General features: G+C 52.2%; 2 protein-coding genes across 3 annotated transcripts in view; one reads left to right on the forward strand and one right to left on the reverse strand.

The window, feature by feature from the left end:
• Positions 1-1,280: 1,280 nt before the first annotated feature.
• Positions 1,281-19,784, forward strand: LOC309518819 (uncharacterized protein). Its single transcript, XM_082199333.1, has 11 exons — positions 1,281-1,874; positions 1,979-2,236; positions 6,749-9,013; positions 10,181-10,293; positions 11,293-11,351; positions 11,929-12,077; positions 12,437-12,602; positions 12,709-12,900; positions 15,273-15,503; positions 17,201-17,357; positions 18,116-19,784. Exons 1-11 carry the CDS (start codon positions 1,796-1,798, stop codon positions 18,188-18,190), a joined length of 3,744 nt encoding a protein of 1,247 aa, XP_082055459.1. The 5' UTR covers positions 1,281-1,795; the 3' UTR covers positions 18,191-19,784.
• The window catches only part of TNRC6A (trinucleotide repeat containing adaptor 6A), a 40,770-nt gene continuing 38,345 nt past the window's right edge, over positions 18,866-21,290 (reverse strand). For both annotated transcript variants that reach the window (XM_082199314.1, XM_082199313.1), the window contains one exon: positions 18,866-21,066. In XM_082199314.1, the coding sequence (XP_082055440.1) occupies positions 20,685-21,066 (382 nt within the window). In that variant the 3' untranslated portion in view covers positions 18,866-20,684. The remainder of the gene's footprint in view (positions 21,067-21,290) is intronic.

Consider the following 21,290-nt stretch of genomic DNA (forward strand, 5'->3'; position numbering starts at 1 on the left):
TTCTCCCTACTTGCATCTGGGGAACTCCAGGAGTCTTTTGCCCAATTGTGGGGCTCGAACCCATGACCCTGTGATGAAGAGTCTCATGCTCTACTGACCAAACTATGTTAAAGACACCTCTTGGCTGGTGAGCCAAGAGGTGGGAGGAGCTCTTGAGCCAGTGTGGTGTAGTGGTTAAGAGCGGTAGTCACATAATCTGGGGAACCGGGTTCGCGTCTCCGCTCCTCCACATGCAGCTGCTGGGTGACCTTGGGCCAGTCACACTTCTTTGAAGTCTCTCAGCCCCACTCACATCACAGAGTGTTTGTTGTGGGGGAGGAAGGGAAAGGAGAATGTTAGCTGCTTTGAGACTCCTGAAGGGAGTCTTCTCAGGTCAGACAAGGGCAACCTTTTTCAGCCTGAGGCCTGCATTCGAGGGGCCACTTGCCAGAGGCAAAGGTAGGTGGAGCCATGAATGTGAATTCTCCCTTTTGTACAGCAGGCTGATTTCTACACACACCCCTCTCTATCCTCCATCCAGACTTTGTGTCCAGAGTTCAAGGACACATTCCAGCCAGGCAGAAAAACTCAAGGAATGTGCTAAGCTGAGCTGGTGAGGGGTGAAACTATGGCTCAGGGAGGGTCCTGTGAGCTTTGGCCTAGAGGTCCCCACACCCATCCCTGGCTTAGATTCTCTGCAAAGGCCCTCTGGAGCCCCATGTATTCTGTGGCCAGTTCCTGCCAATTCAAGAGCTTTGCCTTGTTGGGACTTGCTCTGCTGTTGTGTTTGGAGCAGGGGCGTGAGGGTTTTGTGGTCCACCAGGAAGCCTTAGCTCCTATCTGCCCCAGCCATGATGGCCAATGGCCAGGAATAGTGGGAGTCGTGGGCCTCCAACAGGCAGGACCACACCGCACCCTTCCTTGAGCTAGCATGATGGGACATAGTGGTGGCCAACTACTCAGCTACCAAGGCCTCTTGCTCCTGCTCTGCCAGGTGGAGGTGACTTCATGGTTTCCAAGGAAGGGAGAGGGGTTGAGGTGGGGACACTTTTCCACTTGCTCCTCTGGACAACCACATAACAGTGATGGGCACCCTAATGCCAGAGCAACTAATGCTAATTTTCCCTCTTTACGGTAAGCTAGTTTCCCCACCTGCACCTCTGCAAACTAAGGCATTGGAGAGTTCAAGGACACATTTCAGCCAAGGAGGAAGGAGCATGGGGAGGGGGGGGGTGTTCCCTAGGGCCAGAGAGAGAAGCCTGATGTGCCACATTTGGCCACCAGTGCCTGAACTGTCCTTGCAGCTGGCCTGCTCGATGGAGGCTCCGAGAGGTCCAGGGAGTCCCTGGGATTGAAGTACCTAGCAGGGCGTCAGTCGAAGTCCCCGAGCGGCTGCCCCGAAGAGGGCAATCAAGAGACCCCCCCTCGGCTGCTCTCGGCCCCACACGCCCCTCCCTCGAGGGGGAGGCGTGGGGAGTCAGGGCACTCTGCAGATGCTCAGAGAGCAACTTTTCCTCCCCACGTGCGCCGGCAAGCTCTGGGGCTGCTGCCTCCCTCGCCTCCTCCCGTCGTGCCACCGCGGGCGTCCCGGAGTTGGGGGCAGGCGGGGACTTCCCGTCTCCAAGCCGGGGGGCTCCGCTTTCCGGGTCTGGGGCGGCGGCGTCTGCTGCTGCTGCTTCTCCGCCTCCTCCTTTTGTGCCCGCCGCGCGCTCGCTGGCTCGTGTCGCGCACGGGAGGTGGCGAGCAGGGCGGGGGGGGGGTGCTCCGCTTCCTGGCAGCGACGGCGGCGCGCTTCGGAGGGAGCCGGGCGCGCAGCATGGACCTCCACCGCCGCTGCTGCTGCCGCCGCCTCCGCTTCTCTCTCGTGGCGCTCCTGGCCCTGCTGGCCGCCGCAGGTAAGGCGCGGGCGAGGGGGGCGCGGGGTGGGCCGGGCGCTCCGTCGGGCACCGCGGGGTACCGCGGGCTCCTCTCCTGCCCTCCTCTGTCTCTCTCCGCGCAGGGCACTCCGGAGGCTGCGAGCGACGCCTGGACGCCTCGGCCGCCCCCGAGGGGCCCCCCTGCTCGGATCTCCTCCCCAGGCAGCCGCTCCCCGTCGAGGGGCAGGAGGTGCCGGCGGCGGCGGCCCTGCCAGACCCGCTGCAGGTGGACTTCGAGGGGGGCGGCCGGGAAGGCTGGCGGCAGCGTCGGCGGCTCCGCGGGGACCAGCAAGGCGCCGGTAGGACCCCTCAGCCTGGCCTCGCCATCACCCCCTCCTCCGGTAAGGACCTCTTCTCTTTTTGTTCCTTCCCTCGAGAGGGCTCCAGAAGGTCGCCCGGCTGGCCATCGGTCTCGCTGTCCTTGGCATCGGGGAAGACCCCGCCCCGTCGGGTACTGTCTGCCCGGGGTGGGCAAGGCTTAGGGCGCTCTCTGCACACGCTCAGAGACCCGCTTCTCTGGATGATGTTGCCAGCGCCCTCCAAAATCGGGCAACAGCCCTTCTTCGCCGGCTGAGGTGCTGGGCACCGCTGGGGACGCTGGAGCCGAAGGTCGCCCGCTGGGGGAGCCAAGTGGCCCCAGGCATGGGGCACCCCAACAAGGCGTCTCGCTCGCCCGAGGACCCCCCACACTCCCCCACTTGTTGCCTGCCGGGAACTGCCAGCAGCGGGTATCCCGTGTGGGTGGTGGAGATTTGGCAGGTCTGAACCTGGGGCTGGTGTGGGGAGGGTGAATTTGGGAGTCACTGGTGCTGCAGGGCGCCCCCACCCCAATTTTGATCACTGAAGTGGCTTGTCTGTGCCCCCTCCCCCCGATGTGTCTGGACTCCATCTCCCATCATCATCCTAGACTCTTGGCTGTGCTGGTTTGGGGTGATGAGAGCTCAGCATCATCTGGGAGCCACAGGGTAGCCCCCCACCCCCCTCCTTCATGGAAGATAACCTGGTCTTCCAACAGGGAACATTTTTGCAGACCCCCAGTCATTAATAAATTATTGCTCATCATTTAGGAAGATTTACATGCCACACTAATTTTTTTTAAAAATAAGCTAAACTGCTTACATAATTATGATGGCCATGTGCAGTACTATAGTTGTTTAGTGCATTCGAATGTTCTTGGGGCTTTTCATTTTTTAATCTCGACACCAGCCTAGTAAGGTAGGACAGCAGCATCAGAGGCAGATTTAGGGGAATTCTAATCCCTGCGACGGGGTGAGCTCCCATTGCTTAGTCCCTGCTCCTGCCAACCTAGCAGTTTGAAAGCACGTCAAAGTGCAAGTAGATAAATAGGTACCACTCCGGCGGGAAGGTAAATGGTGTTTCTGTGCACTGCTCTGGTTCGCCAGAAGTGGCTTAGTCATGCTGGCCACATGACCCAGAAGCTGTACGCCGGCTCCCTCGGCCAAGAAAGCAAGATGAGCACCGCAACCCCAGAGTCGGCCATGACTGGACCTAATGGTCAGGGGTCCCTTTACCCTTTACCTTTTACCACACTGTGTGCCGAGCTGAAAGGGCACCACAGGGGGTGCTGCAGCAATGACAAACAACGGAAGGCAGAAAGTAGAAGAGGGTGTCAAATTTTAAAAAGAAAATAAGAAAATAAAAAGAGCCTTCTGGATCAGGTCAGTGGCCCATCTAGTCCAGCATCCTGTTCTCATAGTGGCCTACCAGATGCCCCAGTGGGAAACACATAGGCAAGACCCAAGCCCAAGAGTGCTCTTCCCTGCTCTGGTTTCCAGCAACTGGTATTCAGAAGCACAGCAGCCTCCAGCTGTAGACAATGGAGTTCATAGCTTTAAAGCACCTGCAAGCACCATGCCCTTTAGATGGCCATGTGCATTTTTTCACTGGCTTCAAAATGTCCCACGCTGCTCTTGCTGTGTTTCGGGAAACCAGCTGCTCCTTCTGCTAAGTGGGGAGGGGCCCGGACCTCAGCCCCCAAGTCTTACCCCAAAGGATAATGCCCGGCTGCGGGGCCCCATGTACTTCCTAATGTCTGCCATGTTTTGGGGGCTGGTTGTGGCTCCTTCATGGGGCAGGAAGGAGCACTCTGCACATGGCTCTTCTTTCTCCTGCCTTGCTATGTTCCAGGAGGCATCTGATCTGCAGGGTGCTGCTCTGTCTACAGGTATCTGCACCTTTGCCGCCGCCTGTCCCCTTGCTCGACTCCTATCTCCACTCTAGAAAGACATCGTCTCACCTTATAGTGCTGCGAGGATGTATCTGTGTGGGTGTGCAGTTAGCTGCAGGCAGGTCTTTTGGGGTTGGTGCTGGCTTTGTGCCAGAGCTGGGTATCTTTCTTAGAGCTGCATTCCTAGACTGAGTAGAATGGAAATATTACGCAAGAGGAAAAAAGCAACAGAACCACAGTAGGAAGCAGCTGCCTCTGTGGGATCCCAGCAGAATTGTTGGGGCTCCCATCCTTGGCTAACTTTCCTTCACAATCCCTAGATTAAATATGTCCATCTCATGCTTGCCTACCAACCCCAACAAAAACCTCTTGCTAGTGACCCAAACTCTCCTTTACCTTTGCTTAGGGTTTTCATCGATGGAGGAACGAAGCTCTCGCCCTTGACTCATGGTTGTGTTTAGAAGAAAGCAATGCCAGACAAATTCATAGCACACTTACGTGGTCAACAGGCATCTAGATGCTCATCTCTAGGTTGGGATGGGAGTAGGGCAGCGAGTTATGACTCTGTTCCTTTGGAAGAGTGTGGCTAGGCATGTAGTTTCCCCTCTGTAAGACAAAGTGTGGGGAACATTTTTGAGCCTGAGGGCCACATTGCCTTACGAGCAACCTTCTGGGGGCCACATGCCAGGTGTGGACAGAGTCGTGGGTCAAAGTGAGTGTGGCCAGAGGCAAAACAGCAGTTTCCACCGCCATTCTCCACTTTTCTACTTTCCAGCCACACAAAAGCCAGATATTTCTGCACAGCTCTTGTCTTCCATCCAGGCAAGCGATGTGACATCATTACACTTCAAGGGCACTTGAGGAGATGGCAAGGCAGGTGAGGGCCAGATAGTCATGGAGGGCCGTATTCTGCCCCCCGTCTTCAGGACAAGAGATGCAGGGCTGATACAATGCCCCTCTTTGATTGTTCAACCTTAGGTGGAGAGTAGGAGGGCAAAGGCTTCAAGGTTTCACTCAACTCTTAATCAGCGAGGTCATGGGCAGCCTAGACTGGCCCGGTGGTCTGGCTGCCAGCTTAATATACCGCAGGCTCTTACTGGCCTGGGCTTATCTCTCTCAGTCCATCTGTATGAGTGACATGCAGTGCTCTAAGGACAACCTGGCTGCTTAGGGGGGAGGAGGATTTTCAGACGAGAAGTAGTCATTGTAAGCCTATCAGAGACTGATAACTATGGGGTGCATGATGCTCTGCCTGAATCCAGATGTTCGCTATGATGGATGACATCGCAGCTGTGTGTGTGTGGATACAGGAAAGAGATGTGGCACTTATCCTACAGTCGCTGATGCACACCCTTCCTCATTCCCTGGGGTCTCTGCCTTCTGCTTTGCCCCCCCCCCCGTCAAGTCCTGTGTCTCGGATGTGAGCGTATGAATGCAGAGGATCCAGGAGTTCCTCGTACAAAACGTGGATTTCTTCCACAGCAGACACGATGCCAGCCTCCTCCTCCGAACCAGCCGTGTCAGATAGCGGTCTGTGCCAGAGAAAGCTTGTTGCCTTGGCAACACAGAGAGAGTGATGCAGAATATCTGGGTGGGTTGTCTTGAGTGCCTGTTCTGGATTATTAGCTGGGCTTCTGTCAAATATTCTGCCACTGAGACGGCAGCTCCAGAGCCATTCTAACCCAATAGCTACGCTGTGGCCCCTGGGAGGCTGGGGGGAGATTTCTGCCCCACCCCATGTTCTTGCATAAGGTTTTGGTTCCCAACTTCATCTTGGGATTGAGAGCTGTGTAACTACGGTCTGGATGTGTGTGTGGTGTCCATGCGTGGTGCAGAAATCTGGTGAGAAGCAGGGCAGCTGCTCCACCCCCAAATCAGCAAAACCAGATCAAAAGCAAATCATTCATTCATTCTCCTTGTATGCTGCTTTTCCATGCTCAAAGCAGCTTACAACAAAGAAAAGAGGAGAGCATTTCAAAATCAAAGTGCAAAAATAATTTCCTAATAGCAACAAAACACCACAACAGTATAGAGAACACCAGACAAAAACAAAACAAAACACTTCAGTGCTATAAATACAGCAAGGTTGCATAAACAACTACAGTGGTACCTCGGGTTAAGAACTTAATTCATTCCGGAGGTCCGTTCTTAACCTGAAACTGTTCTTAACCTGAAGCACCACTTTAGCTAATGGGGCCTCCTGCTGCTGCCGCGCCACCGGAGATTTCTGTTCTTATCCTGAAGCAAAGTTCTTAACCCGAGGTACTATTTCTGGGTTAGCGGAGTCTGTAACCTGAAACGTCTGTAACCCGAGGTACCACTGTACATCCAGCATCCAATTGCAAAAATAACAAGGGAGCTTTACAGTTGCACCGAGAGAGCTCTGTGTTTAAATGCATTTTTGGAACAGGAGGTTTGGGGGCTTTGGCTTATTCACCCTCCCGAGGCTGCCAGCGTGTAGCATCCGCGCAACACCACTGCCTGGTACCTCCTGGTGCTTTAACCTCCTTGTGTCTGGTTGAACAAAGGGCAGTTGCTGACATTTGCAGCTCAGATCCCAAAGACGCCTTCGCTTTTCTGCCTGTAGGGGTGGCAGTGAAGATGGTGCTGCCCCTCGACTTCCTCCCAGGGAGCTCACTGCCTCTGCTTTCCCTCCACCCCACAGGGTCAGATTTCTCTGGGCTGCAGGACTCACTATCTGTAGGGCAAAGCACCAGTAAGACGCTGAAGACCCTCCTCCATGACAGCGCTGAGCCCTCTGGCATCACCTGGCTTCGTCTCTCATCCACTGATGCTGCTGTCCCCACTGCGTGGCACCCAGACTTGCAGACTGGATCTGCTGTCCTTGATGCCAGCCAAGAAGAAACATCGAGGAGGCCAACAGAGGTGGAAGAAAGCAGAGCAGCAGTTGCCACTGGGAGAGGCACTCAGTTCCCCACTCAAGAGAGCACATTGGGGGCTGGCGGGCTGCCCCAACCAAGTCCACCCCTCATCACAACCAAGCCTGTGACCTTCTCAGTATTGCTTCCTGGGCCCATTTCCCCAAAGGATGTTGCAGGTCAAAATTCTTGGCCCTCTTCTCTTCCGGAAGAATCCTCCAGCCCTGGAGCTGGAGAGGAAGCCTCTGAGGTCTGGCAACCCACCAGCCCTGCTCTGCTTCTGGCCTCCAAAGTGCAAGCTGCTACACAGACCCAAGCTGAGCCTCAGCACCCTTGGCCTGAGAGCCAGGGACCCCCAAGTGCTACGAGGGGTGGGAATGAGACGCGCAGCGTGGGCCCTACAGATGACCTGAAGATGCCCACCAGAGCTGGCAGCCTGAGGCCCCAGGAGACCCAGTCACCCACCGCAGAGACTCAGGGGACCCTTCTTCTGGCTTCCACTCCACAGCCGGTTGCGGCTGATACTGGGGCAGCCCAGGAAGAGGATGTGGCAACCATCACAACACAAATATTGCCACAGGGCTGGAGCACAGCCCCATCTGTGGTGGGTGCTGAGGGGCCAGGGGGCAGCACACCAGGCGTGGAGCCAGAAACCAGATCTCACGAGTCTTGGGGTGCCGTGGGACCCTCTGATCCTGGCTCCGCCCCTGCTCCACCACCAACGCTGCTGAGATCCCGGGCAGGGTTGGGTCACACGATGGAGACAACCCAGGAAGCCATAAGTGCAGGCAGTTTTGTTCCCAGTGGAACAGCCCTGATGCACAATTCCACAGAAGCCATGAGAGCAGCACAGCCTGTAGTGGATGCTCAGCCCACTTCTGCAGAATCCCCACATCGTACAGAGGTGGCTCCCCACTCATCCTCATCTTTCCACTTGGGGACAGCTTTGCCCCTGAGGTTGGTGGACTCTGCCACCCATCCTGCTTCTGCCAGCAACCTCCCTGTTGGGTCCACATTGCTCACCTCATCTGTGGGCCCAGGTGGTGTAATGGAAGAACCAAGAGCTTCCAGAGCAGGTGGGCATGTCAGTGCAGACGTGCCCATGTTTCAGAACTCCACAGACCCGCTCATGGCTGCAGAGACTGCCTCCAGTGGGGCTTCCACAGCCACAGAAGAGCCTGGATCTCAGAGCCCCTCGGAGCCTGGCAGTGCCTGGCCCATGAAAGGGGGCGATCCTGTACAGTCATCCTCACAGCCAAGGCAGCTGACACCCAAGGGGGCTGCAGAAGAGGGCACCTCGCCCACCATGGCCCCCACTCCAATGGAGGTCTCTGTCAATTACAGAGAAAGAACAGGGGTGCCTAGCGACGCCAGGGAGGGCCGTCATAAAGCCACAACACGCCCCACCCAGCAGGCAACAAGAGAGGGGTCCCTTTGGCAAGCCACAGAGGCTGCAGAGCCCTTCACCACCAGCAGCAGCCTCTCAGGAAAGGGTGCCCCCGCTGGCTGGACTCCCAGCCCAACCAAGACCCCAGCAGGCTCTGAGGCTGCCTTGCTCACTCCAGAGGGAGATGATGTGAGCACAGCTCCTTCGCTGAATCCAGAGCTTCACTCCCAAGCAGCCAGTTCCTCCAGTTTGGGCTCTGGAACAGCTGTGCCCACAAGCAAGATAGGAGACACGGGGACCATGCCCGTGACCCACCGGCTGTGGACCTCTCCAGGCAGGACAAGGAGCTGGGAATGGGGTAAGAGGCCCAGCGCCACAGCCGAAGGTGGCTCCATCAGGGAGATTGCCCGTTCTCCGCTTAGTCTGGAGGGCCTTGTCCGAACAACAGCCACTCCAACAGGGAGCAGTGGGCACACACAGCCGCCTTTGCCAGCTCCAGGACCAAAGAGCACTGCAAAGGAGGAACCTCTCGTTGCCAGCACCTGGCTCTCGCCAGCCACACCAGAGAAGTCCACAACGCAACTGCAGCCGGCCGTGCCCAGGGAAGGCCGCCCTAGAGCCCACCAGGTCTTTGTGGCAGAGAATCAGCTGCCCCGCCTGAAAGGTCAGTGGGGCACCTCTCTCTGCAAACTGAGGGAGGGAAGCAGAGCTGAGCTGGGGGGCAAGGTTGGTGAGCTAGGAGGGGATTCTGTGGCAGGTGACTTCCCTGTAAACTGAGGTTTAGTGGGGGCTAGAAAGGACTGTCTGTGAAGGCGGTGGACTCTCATTCATTGGAGGTTTCTAAGCAGAGTTTGGTTGGCCATCTGACGCAGATTTCTCTCTCTCTGATTCCTGCATTGAAGGGCCTGGACTAGGTGGCCCCTGGGATCCCTTCTACACCTTTTTATGATTCTGTAGTGCCTGTTGGGCCTGGTAAGGCTGAAGGCAGAGAGGTCACAAATAGCTGGAGTTAACTGATTCTAGTTTCAACGCTTTCCTCTCCCCTGTTGAGTTTTACAGAAGTGGGGAGGAGGAAGAGGACAGCCAGGGCTGCCCCCTGGATTGGTTGTTAAGTTAAAAGGCAGAAGGTGGGGGCTGGCAGAGGATTTTCCTGGGGAAATCTGGGCGTGCGGAAGCTGTACCCATTTGCCCTAATGGACTAGTCACCCCCAGGTAGAATTTAACACACAGGAGGCCCCACCACCTTGCTGGAACTAAGCTGGTCTGGATCTGAATGTAAAAACATAAGATGACTTCCTGGTCAGGCCAAATGGGACCCCACCTAGACCATGTTCTGACAATGGCTGACCCAGCACCCATTGTGGGAAACCCACAAGCATGGGCATAAAATGAAAAACCTGTAAGAAATGCTCAGTTTCTATACTCATTCTCCTGGTCCAGCTACAGCTGTGGCCATTGGCCTCTTTGAAGCAAGTTTTCTGTTGCAGAGACTCCTGGCTCTCCTTTTTAATGCTATAAGCCTGCAGCTTCTGTGCTCCCTACACTTGTGGGGCAGGTGGAGCCACCCTCACCATCCTGCCATGCTGTGGCAGCTGCCATCACTTGGGGCTCTGAAGGTGGTAATCGAATGGTAAACTCATACAGTTGGAAGGTACAAAGCAGGAATCACTACTAAAGAATCTCTTCTCTCTTTCTCTTTCTCTTTCTCTTTCTCTTTCTCTTTCTCTTTCTCTTTCTCTTTCTCTTTCTCTTTCTCTCTCTCTCCCTCCTTCCTTCACCCCCAACCTTGGGCTGAGGTGGGTCCTATTTTCCTTCTACTCCCTTCCTGCAGCCACTCTCTTGCATATCCCTTGTGAGCTGGTCCTGGCCATGGAGTTTTCCAGAAGCTTCTGGAACCCCGACTCACTTGAGTACCAGGGCCTGGTGCTCAGCGTCAACGAAACGGTGGGTTAGCCGTGTCTGTTTACCCAGGACTTGGGTGGGATTTTAACTGGGTTGTCCAAGGTCCTGAAGCCTAAAGGCCACATTCCCTGCTGGTCAACCTTCCCAGGGCCACATGGCCATGGCAAAGCTTTTTAAAGGGAAATCCTATTCGGAATAAGGGGATTTCCCTTAAAAAAAAGGGAAATGTTGACAGCTATGGGTCATGGGGGCGAGGCAGGACTAGAGGCAAAAGTTGGCGGGGCTGCATATGGGAATCTGGCCTTTGAACATTCAGCTAGTTTCTATGCACCCTTCCCTCTCATCTTCATCCAGGCAAGCAAGAGACATGATTATAGTACAGTGGTACCTCAGGTTAAGTACTGAATTCGTTCCGGAGGTCCATTCTTAACCTGAAACTGTTCTTAACCTGAAGGACTACTTTAGCTAATGGGGCCTCCTGCTGCCATCGGAGCACGATTTCTGTTCTCATCCTGAAGCAAAGTTCTTAACCTGAGGTAATATTTCTTGGTTAGCAGAGTCTGTAACCTGAAGCGTATATAACCTGAAGCGTATATAACCTGAAGCGTATGTAACCCGAGGTACCACTGCACAAGGAAATCATTCTGCTCGGGCAGAAGCACTCAAGGAGGGCGCGAAGCATGGGCCAATGAGGGGTGTGGCCTGGGAACAGTGGGTGGGGCCTGATGATAGTTCCAAGGGCCAGGTGAAGAGGACTGGAGGGCCACATTCCATCTCCAGGCCTGAGGTTCTCCAGCCCCTCCTAGAGTTTATTATTTTGAACTGATGATGCTTCATTGTTTTAATACCTGAGGGATTTTTAAAATAAATTGTGTCTGTTTTGTTGCAGGTGTTATAATTTAATTGTATTTTATGCGTGATTTATTTCATGTTAGCAAACCCCCCTGGGATCTGTTTTGGTGAAGGGTTGGAGATGGAAGCTCCATAAATCAATGACTAATTGACTACCCTTCCTTCCCCTTCCCCTTTTCTCTCTCTAAGGTCACACCTCTCTTCGATTCTCTGCCGGGATTTCAGCGACTGGAAGTGAAGGCAATCCGGTATCTATCCATCCATCCACCTCTCTCTTTGGGTTTTCTTGTCTGCCGTATCCCAGGGCTCAGGGAGGGCAAGATGACTGACACCACTGTGTGGCAGGTGAAAATACAAAAGTTCAAAATGGTCCCAGGTGGCTCCTTGGAAGGCAGATGACGTCAGGAAGGCCTTGATGACTCTGAGGAATCTCTGAGGGTGCAGGAGGTGGGCAGGGAAAAGGCAACCTACTGGCTAGCTCCATCTGAAGGCAGAGTTGGATCACCAGGAGAGGCTGGTTGCAGGAAGGCCTTTAAAAACTCATGGAACTCAAGCAATTTCCTAAAGTATTTGGTGCATTCATGAATCACGTTTCCAAAACCTGTCCCTGCAAAATAATTTCGCTTATGGGTGATGACTGGACCCTGAAACTTCCTGTGTTAGGAATGGCAGTGTGTGTGTGTGTGTGTGTGTGTGTGTGTGTGTGTGTGTGTGTGTATCTCAGGGCTCAGATGGGGCTGCCCCTCCTGCCACCTTCCGTGTATTGCATTGGATTAGATACCCTTCCACCTCTGCAATTCTACCATTCTCTTATTCTCTTTGCAGGCCCGGGAGTGTGGTGGTGGCATTTGATGCCCTCTTCCTGGTAGCGGCTCCTGGCTTGTGGGCTGCCCTGAATCGCTCATCCCTCTCGGAGCGCTTGCGGCCGGGGCTCTGGGTTGGCAATGCCCGGGTGCTGCAGAGCACGACGCTAGGTAAGCTTTTGCCGACGGGCAATTTGCCCATTTCCCAACCCAGCCGACATCAGTTTCCCAGGAGGTGCTGCTGGGGACAGAACCTGCACACCTGCAAAGCAGTGGCTCTCCCACTGAGCAATGCCCCCCTCCCCACAAGTTTCTAGTCCTCAAGATTTTAAACAAAGTGGCTGCTTTCCATTGACACATCAGAAGCTAGCTGCCTTTCGCCAGTGGGCCCACCTAGGTCTATACTGACTGGCAGCAGCTCTCCAGGGTTCTCAGGTGGAGTGTCTCCCAGCCTTACCTGGTGACAGAACCTGGGGCCTTCTGCATGCCAAGCAGGGGCTCTGCCACTGAGCTGTTGCCTGTTCCTACAGAGCGGCACCTGGACCTCTGCTCCGTGCTCTTCGCCTGCCAAGCCGGCTATGAGTGCGTCTCCACCGGGGAAGACGGGAGTGCCGTCTGCACCTCTGCGTGCCACCGCGACTACTGCAAGAACGAGGGCATCTGCACACACGCTGTCAACCACACACCTGTCTGCCAGTGAGTGCCATGGCGCACTGGCCTTGCGCCCAGTCCCTCTGCCCCTGCACACGTGTCTCTGCCTTCAAGGCCTCTGTCTGATGGTTTTCCCCCTTTCATTCCCCAGGTGTCCTGTGGGCAGCGACTTCTGGTTCCTGGGAGTGCGCTGCGATTACAAGGTGACCCAGCAGGGCTTGCTGGGGGTGGCCTGCGGCCTCTTGCTGAGCCTGGTGGTGGTCGGAGCTGCCATTGCCGGCCTGGTGATCCGCCGGGTTCGTATGCTGCTGCTGGAGGCCAGAGCGGATCAGACCAAGAGCAGGTGAGACCCTGTCCCTTCTCCTCCCTTCCTGGACTCCATGGAGGTGGAAGGGAGAGAAACTGGGGCACTGTTCCCATTGGTTTCCTGCCTTCCCAGCCAGTTTAATCAATGCACTGGCTACCTTGGACAGGGCTGGTTTAAACGTGGAGCAAAATAAGCACAAGCTTAGGACATCAAGGGAAGGGGTTTAGGGTTAGACATTTTCCATAGCTGGATTTTTAACAATAAATGGTCACAAATTGCTCACCTGAGCATTCGTTTTCTCAGCTGAAGTACAGTGGATCCTTGGGTTATGTTACCTTTGGGTAATGTAACTTTTTGGGTTGTGAACGCAGCAAACCTGGACGTGGATACTTCCGGGTTTCGCCGCATGCGCAGAAGCGCTCTATCACGCCACATCCGTGCACAGAAGCAGCGCCTCATGTTGCAGACTTTTCAGGGTACGTACGGATAGCCAGAATGAATTAAGTTCCTATCCAGAGGGTCCACTGTATATTAAAAATCCCAAAAGCACAACTGTGCAACAAGGCAGGCTTGATGTCTTATTTCCACTAAGTATAGAAGTGGATGCGTTAAGGTAATATTAGTTTTGAGGATCCGATCCTCGACTTTGCAGTTAGAAAAAGCAGGAGAAAACTTTTCAAATATAAAGTACACAAAGATAAGCATTGTTTTCCATCCTTATTGCAGGTTTTGTTTCATTTCAATAAATAAAATTTTATTTTATGGTTTGTTATTGTTCATATTTTGAATTGAATTTTGTATTTTGAATCGGATATATATAGGGGCACCCAAAATTAAGTGGTTAGGGCATCTAAAGGTCTTAATCTGGCCCTGACCTTGGAAGAGGAAGGACTTTCCTTCATCGAAGGTGTTTAAGCAGAGGTTGGGTGGCCACCTGTCCGGGCTTCTTTAGCTGTGATTCCTGCATTGCAGGGGGGTTGGACTAGATGACCCTTAGAGGTCCCTTCCAGCTCTGCAATTCTATGATGTCTTCCCCCCTATTCACGACATTCCTCACTAACCTCTTCTCTTAGAAAGGGCACCCACAGGGGCTGTTTGCAGTGCTGAGTCTCTGCTGCTTCCCTTTCTCTGGGCCTTGTTGGGCTCACAGGGGCTGTTCACTCATTGCTCTTCCCTTATTATTATTTATTAGATTTGTATACCACCCTTCACCCATAGATCTTAGGGCTCTTGTCTTTTCCTATCTGGTGTGGGGCTGCAGGTGGGTGGGAAATGGAATGGGGGCTGCTAGGCTGAGCTGAGGGATATATTTCCTCCCGCCAGGCCTGCTTTCAAGGGAAAAGCAAACAGCCAGCAGCTTCTGGCTGAACTCCAAGGGAAATCCGGGGGTGGGGTATGAGGGGGTAGAGAGTGTGTAAATGAGCTTTGTGTTGAGAGAGAGAGAGACAGGGGGGGATTCATTTCAGCCTGGGCTCTTTAGCACTCCAGGCTTGAATCTCTGGCTACAGGCTCTCAGCATATGCAGAGTGTAATCCCCTTCCTAGGCTCTGAGCATATGCAGAGTGCAATCTCACTCCTAGAATGAAAAGACTGGGCAGAAGGCCTCACTGTGGGCATCTTGTCTAACCCCCATAAACATCCTCTAAACCACTTTGACCTGCAGAACTGGCACTGTTACAGGTGTCACATAATACATGTTCCACATTTGTAAGAAATAGATATTTTAGTGTGGCGGCACCTATGGTCTGGAACTCCCAGACTCTTGACATCAGGCAGGGACCTTCATTGTACAGTGGTACCTCGGGTTAAGTACTTCGTTCCAGAGGTCTGTACTTAACCTGAAACTGTTCTTAAACTGAGGTACCACTTTAGCTAATGGGGCCTCCCGCTGCCGCCGCGCCGCCAGAGCACGATTTCTGTTCTCATCCTGAAGCAAAGTTCTTAACCTGAGGTAATATTTCTGGGTTAGCAAAGTCTGTAACCTGAAGCGTATGTAACCTGAAGCATATGTAACCCGAGGTACCACTGTACTCTTTTCTGTGCCTGCTGCTAGAAACACTTTTGCTTAGACAACCCTGCTCAGGCTTTTAGAATGATGGTGCCTATATTGGCCATTTTAATTTTTTTGAATGTTTTAATTTCTTTTACTAAATTTTTTTTTTCTAAACTCCTATGAGGTTTCCTACCATCCACCAGCATATACTTTTTAATTACCAAGGACTTCCCAACAACATGTTACTTCAGCATGTTTTGTTTTTGCTTTTTAAAACAACTGTATTTACAGTATTAGGATTTTAGATTAGTTTCCATTACATGGGGGGTTGGACTTGATGACCCTCGGTGATCCCAACTCTATGATTCTATGACTCATAGCAACATAAGGGATCATAAATTCTTGACCCCTCCAGCTACCGCCGCTTCTGCCGCCTTGACGATGTCTCGGCCCACTACTGGTCGGAGCCTTGGCTGGCCTCAGCAGTCTCCTTGGACAACCCGGCCTTCAGCAACTCGGAAGAACTGCTGCACTTGCAGATCCTGGACACAGCCTGCTGCAGCTGCCAGGACGACTGCATGGGCCCCGACGGCTACTGCAAGCAGCCACAGGATGCCCCCTGCATCGGGGCCGCAGGCCGGCCGAGGTAACCATCACTCCAGCCATGGTGGGTGATGTAAGGGGTGGAGCACGAAGGGTTCTGGTGAAAGGGGGGTCAAGGACTGCAATGGCACAGGGGCATACAGTGTTTAGTTTCTGAAAGGGAGGTGCCCTGTCCTCCAGCATCAAGTTTCTCAGTGATGGGACACCTGCTTGGCGTGCAGAACGTCCCAGGGTCAATCCCCAGCGACCTCTGCAGGTAGGGCTGGGAGAGACCGTACCCACCTTTGTTCTGGATGCTCCTCACCTTCGTGCAAAGGTGGGGGACTCAGTTGCGACAGGAAAATAAAGATGTGCTTTGCTTTGACTGGTTCCTACCTCCACCCATTCTTCTCTGACTGACAATGGACTCTGGGGAATCTAAATCCCTTGATGGAGAGTTGGGTTGTAAAAGCCAACACCCATTTTTAAAATATATCAGCTTGAAACCCCAGAGAGCCGCTCTCAAGTCAGTGAAGGAGACTGTAGGTAGGCCAGCGGTCTGACCAGGTGAAAACAACTTCCTCTGCGTCTGGCAATTGCAAATTCATCCTCCTGTTTTTTAAAAGATGAGATGCTCTGCTTAGAGGGCCGCTGGATGTCACAAATCACCTTCATTTGCCCTCTGTACATATAGACTAGCATATGCAAAGGACTTCCATTGCTTAGCGACTTCCCACCCCCCAGCAAGCAAATCATGCTTGATCTCCAGCAACAGGCAATAGCCCAGCAGGGTGGAGAGCAAGCTGGGCAGGGAGGTGGGAACTCCCCAAGGAAAAGACAGGCTGAGCCCAGAGGACTGACCTTCAATTGTCACAGCTAACCTCCTGGCTGGCCTGAGGCCAAACAGCTGGCATAAACTTTCCACTTATGCTGGTTTGTTTGGTGCTAAAGGGAAAAAACATAAAGGCCTCTAACAGCGCCATGGAAAGAGGAACTCGGGAAAAGTTTGATAACCGGCGGCAGAAATGCAGAGATAAGCCCCCACACTGCAGCCTTGTGCTCCAATTTCTTGGCAGCTTTTTCCAAGGCAGCATCTGACTTTCTGCTTCCTCCCTTCGGCTTGCTCTCCCCAGCCCCGCCTCCTCCAATCTTGGAATAGGAGCATTGATCCAGCTGCTGGATGAGGCCAAAGGGGTGCCACCAGGGGCCCATCCCTTCCAGCATCCTGTTCTCACAGTGGCCAACCAGATGCCCCAATGGGAAATCCATTAAGCAGGACCCCAGCACAAGAGCCCCCTCCACCTTGTGGTTTCCAGCAACTGGTATTCATTATTCAGAAGTAGGCCACCTCGAATATCCTTCCTGAGAATGCACCATGGCAGTAGTTCCTATCAACAGAGACACTGGGCTGCATCCAAGAGTTGCAGCACAACTACTTGTGCTACTTCCCCTTTTCCAAAAGCTCTGATGAACCCTGGAGTGGTCGGAAAGCCAGTGGAAGGACCGCATTGGCATTTGACAAAATCTACAACTCTTTCTCCCAGAACCCCCACTGTAGTTGATTCTGGTGCGCTTTAAATCACTTTTAAGCAGGATGTGGCAAAATGCTGGCCTTACTTTCATTCCTAGGGGAAAGTCATGGGCTTCCAAGGAAGAGAGTTGGGTGTTCCACATTTTAATGTGTGTTTCCTTGCATCTAATGCCCCATGTGTAGATATGGCTTCCTCCCATTTTGCATCTTCTTCCTTCCAATCTTTTTAGCGCTCATTACAACCATTGGGACGTGAGCTCCAACAGCATGAACGACCCTATGATAGACTCCGGGAAGGCCAGTGAAGTCTCCGTCTCCAGCTGGCCCATGGAACCTATTCAGTGGAGCCCTTGCCCTGCTCTGCACAACCCCTCCAGGGAGCAAGTGGTGAGTGAGGCCCAGGCACACTTCCCTGGGCTGTGGGACTCTAGTTTGGAGAGGTGGCGCTTTGGCACAGAAGCACACAGGATAGTTTGGCACAGAACTCTGATGAAACACAACTATTCTTTTCCATATTGCAAAACAAAACAAAAAAACCTTATTTGCATGTTATGATGAATCTCCAAGGGGGCCAGAGGGTATAAGATATAAATTTGCTCATGTAACTTGATTATGGTGGAGACTACGAGAAGAGACTTTTACTCAAGGTTACTCCATCAGTTTGGCGACAACCAATAAGTTGTCTGGCTGCTCACCCATAAAGTAAGTGTCCTGCATTGTGGCATCTGTTCACTGGCCCTAGAAAACGAGAACGGGCCTTCTCTGCAGTGGCTTCCCATCTGTAGAATGCTTGCCTGGTGCCTTCATTATACACCTTTAGGCGCCAGGCGAAAACGGTCCTTTTTAACCAGGCCTTTGATCTGATTTACATCCTATGCCCTTTTAAAATGTGCTTTTTTTGGAGGGGGGATATTGTGTTTTTTTTATTTTTATTATGTATTTTGTGGTTTTATATCTTGATTTTATTCTGTGAAACACCCTGAGACCCCCCCCCAAGGTGTAAGGTGGTATATAAATTCAATAAATAATAACAGAAATCAGCAGGAAGGGGAGAGAGGGGTTGGGCCCTTTCAGCCAAATTAGCCCCCCGTGGCATTTCCAGTACAAAACAATCCCTGGAGCCCCACTCTCTCTCCTTTCCACAGCACAAAGCCCAGAGGCCTCACTCTTACTGCGAGGGAATGGAGTTGGTCAACCTGGAGAGAAGCTGGACAGCCTGAACCCTTCCAGTCAGACACAGGACGTGTCAACGTGCTCGAAACCAACCTTTTAATTTCTACCTGACCAGTTCAGAGATTGAGGTGGCTTTGAACCCTGCGAGCAGTGCAAGCCCATCAAGGCAGGTGGCCGATGTCAGTTTTCAGTGCAAAGGCTTGAGGAGGCTCAACCATCAAGCAAACTAGCCTTACTGGTTTGGTGTTGGATTTTTTATTTTTATTTTTACGAGTGGTTACTCTTGGGAGGAACAGCACAGCACTGGAATCCAACACTGGGACAAGTCTGAGCAGTTAGTTCCTATTTGGACGCAGGAGTTAGTTCCTATTTGGAGACAGGAATCTCTTTGACAGAAAAAACTGGACAAATAACTAGATTAAAGGGCGAGGAGGAAGAGCAGTTACTGTTTCGTTTTGTGCAAGTCGCTGTAGTGGAAGTATTAAACGCCAGAGTTTAAAAACAAACAAACCAAAACCCAGCATTTTTTCCCCACACGCTCCTCAATTTCTAAGTGTCCTGTCAAGGTGGGAGCTGGCCCTAAAAAGAAACACACATATACTAAACCCTTGTTAACCTAGCATAATCTAGCAAATCTGCCTGTGCACCAATAGCAGAGGGTCCCGGGGGGGGGGGAAGAGGGGAGAGACACGGACAAACAATACAAATCACGAATGAGACCGTTCCATGGTAAGCAGCCAAAAAATGTCATGATTTATTAATATCTGGAGAAACTTCATAATTAGAACACAACCCAAACTGTACATTTTACAATCACACTCTATTTGTAAACAGTTAAAAAGCCACTGGCGACTTTTGCATCTTCAGACACAACAGTTAGAATCAAGGCAATGAAATGAGAGCGTCTTTCAGCACAGTTAAAAAAATTGGTTTCGTTTCTTTTTTTTTATCCTTGTTTAGTCTTTCATCCTCCAACTAAACAAGCTTCAGGTAATAACACCATTTGTGGCAAAAGAGAAGATGATTTTAACACTTTCACAAGAAAAGTATTTGCAGGAACTTTTAAAACATTTAAAATTTATACAACAAAATTCTGTAAGCCCAAGTTCTTGGTTACAGTCTGCATAGTTACTTCAGCTTTAAGGTTAAACACTGAACACAGTCACGAGAGCAGGAAGAAGGGCCACACCAAAGGGGGGGGAGGGGGAGGAGGAAAGGAACAAGGGGGCCGGCTTTACAAAAATTGGGGGGAAACTAGAGATTAAGAGCCAAGCACCCCTCTCCCACCCCACACTATTAAAAAGACAGCATTGGAAAGCACAGAATGTCGAACTCCAGCGATTTGAAGCAATTTTTGGCAGAAGAAGGTTTACAGAGCAAGTAGTAATCAGTGCTAAAAGTTATTTTCCTATAAGAAACTACAAGGAGTTTTACGTAGGGACCTTGGTTTTTCCTGAGAGCCATGCTCTTAGATTTAGGAGGTGGGAATAGAAAAAACACAAATGGAACATGGCCAAACACTGCTCGTTATTCCCAGAGATAGAAAGCATCTTTTAACATCCACAATTTTTTTTTTGTTTTTAAAAAATATTTAAGTGATGGTCGAGTAAACATTGTTTCTCAAAAGAAAAAGAAAAAAAAGGAAAATAAAAGATTTCTGTAAACAAGGCAGCACCCCAACACAGGAGCCCCCCCAAAATAAAACAAAAACAAAAATACCAAACGCCTATTGAAAGTGCAGGACCCCCTGCCCAGACAAGCAGGCCGGGTTGCCAGTCATAGCTGTGCGTGCAGTTTCAGAAACTGCAGAGCTCCATTCTTTAGTTTAATTCCACATGAACAAACAGGTGCAAGGCTTTTCCGCTCGGCATCCTAGGTACCAGTCTCATCATTCGATTGTTGGGCGCTGGAGGACCGCCATGTGGCGGCTAGGTGGGCAGGCAGGCGTCAAGGCATAGTGGGGCACAGCCTGGTCCAAAGCAAGGAGCATCCTTCTGTCTGTCCTCCAGGAAGCGCCACCTGTGAGCTGCTGCTGCTGCCCCCACCTTGACGATTGTGGGGCAGGGAGAAGGGCAGAGTCTGTGCAAAGCCTAAGAAAGCTCAAACTCCATCATCAGCAAGTTGCAAAAATAGTAAGAATGATGATGACAATGATGATGAATCCACAAAGCAAAAAATAAAAATAATAAAATAAAATAAAAAAGCGATGGAACACATGAAAAGCAAGCTGATTCTACGTAGTTTTGTTTTTTCTTTAAACTATGTATAGCACTATATCCTGGAAGTGTAAAATCTATAACTTTTCACATTATAATTATTGGCCTGCACAATTCAAGTATTCAAACTGGGATGTTTTGGGCTAAAACAAAGGGGGCGGGGAAAGAGGGGAGGAAATGTGCGCACGAAGTAACCGTTTCCACAGGTGACCCCTGGAGGCTGCAAGTGGGGAGGGCAGGTTGGCGGGGAGGGATGGGGCGGGGGAGTCCAAATTTAGTGCTGCTTTGAGGTCACAGTTTTGTTCACTGAAAGAAGAAGAGGTGGCTACATGGACTCCCCTCCGGCCCCCAGGTGGTCAACGGAGAGGAAAGCATTGAGGGGGGACGGGCTGCTCAGCCCTCCCCTGGTGTCGTTGTTGCCCAGGGAACCCCAGAGGCTTGTGGAATAGTTAGGGCTCCCCCAGAGGGATGTGCCGTGGAGGTCTCCGCTGCCCGTTCCTGAAAGCCCAGCACCATTCCAGTGGCTGTTTAGGTCGTTGCGGTTGGAAAATGCGTGGGAGCCATCGAGGCGCCCCAGGCGGGTCTGACTTGTGCCCAGAGACTGCCAGGCAGGGGAGGGGGAGAGAGACTGGCCTTGTGCAAAGAAGCGGCTGATCTCCTCTTCACTGGCAAAATCAGCAAGGATCGTAGTGTTCCCGAGGACACACCTGTCCGGAAAGAGGCCCAGAAATGGGTTGAGGTGGGCACAGGTCCTCGAAAGCAGGCGGCATCTTCTCTTCCCCAACTCATCCTCCACTACTCCAGCCCACCTGCCTTCCTTGCACGCAGAGATTGCAGCATGCATCCCTGTCCCCACTATTCAGGCTCTGGCTTGCGCCAGTCAGGCCCTTCTGAGGCAGGAGAGTGGTAGAATACCTGCTCTGCATGCAGA

This window comes from Podarcis vaucheri (assembly GCF_965113315.1).
Source record: "Podarcis vaucheri genome assembly, chromosome: 14".
NCBI lineage: Eukaryota > Metazoa > Chordata > Lepidosauria > Squamata > Lacertidae > Podarcis > Podarcis vaucheri.

Coding starts and splice junctions, on each gene's coding strand:
- LOC309518819 (XM_082199333.1), top strand. CDS start 1,796: ATGGACCTCCACCGCCGCTGCTGCTGCCGCCGCCTCCGCTTCTCTCTC. Junction 10,294..11,292: donor TGCTCAGCGTCAACGAAACG/GTGGGTTAGCCG, acceptor TCTCTCTCTAAG/GTCACACCTCTCTTCGATTC. Junction 12,901..15,272: donor GCGGATCAGACCAAGAGCAG/GTGAGACCCTGT, acceptor TGACCCCTCCAG/CTACCGCCGCTTCTGCCGCC.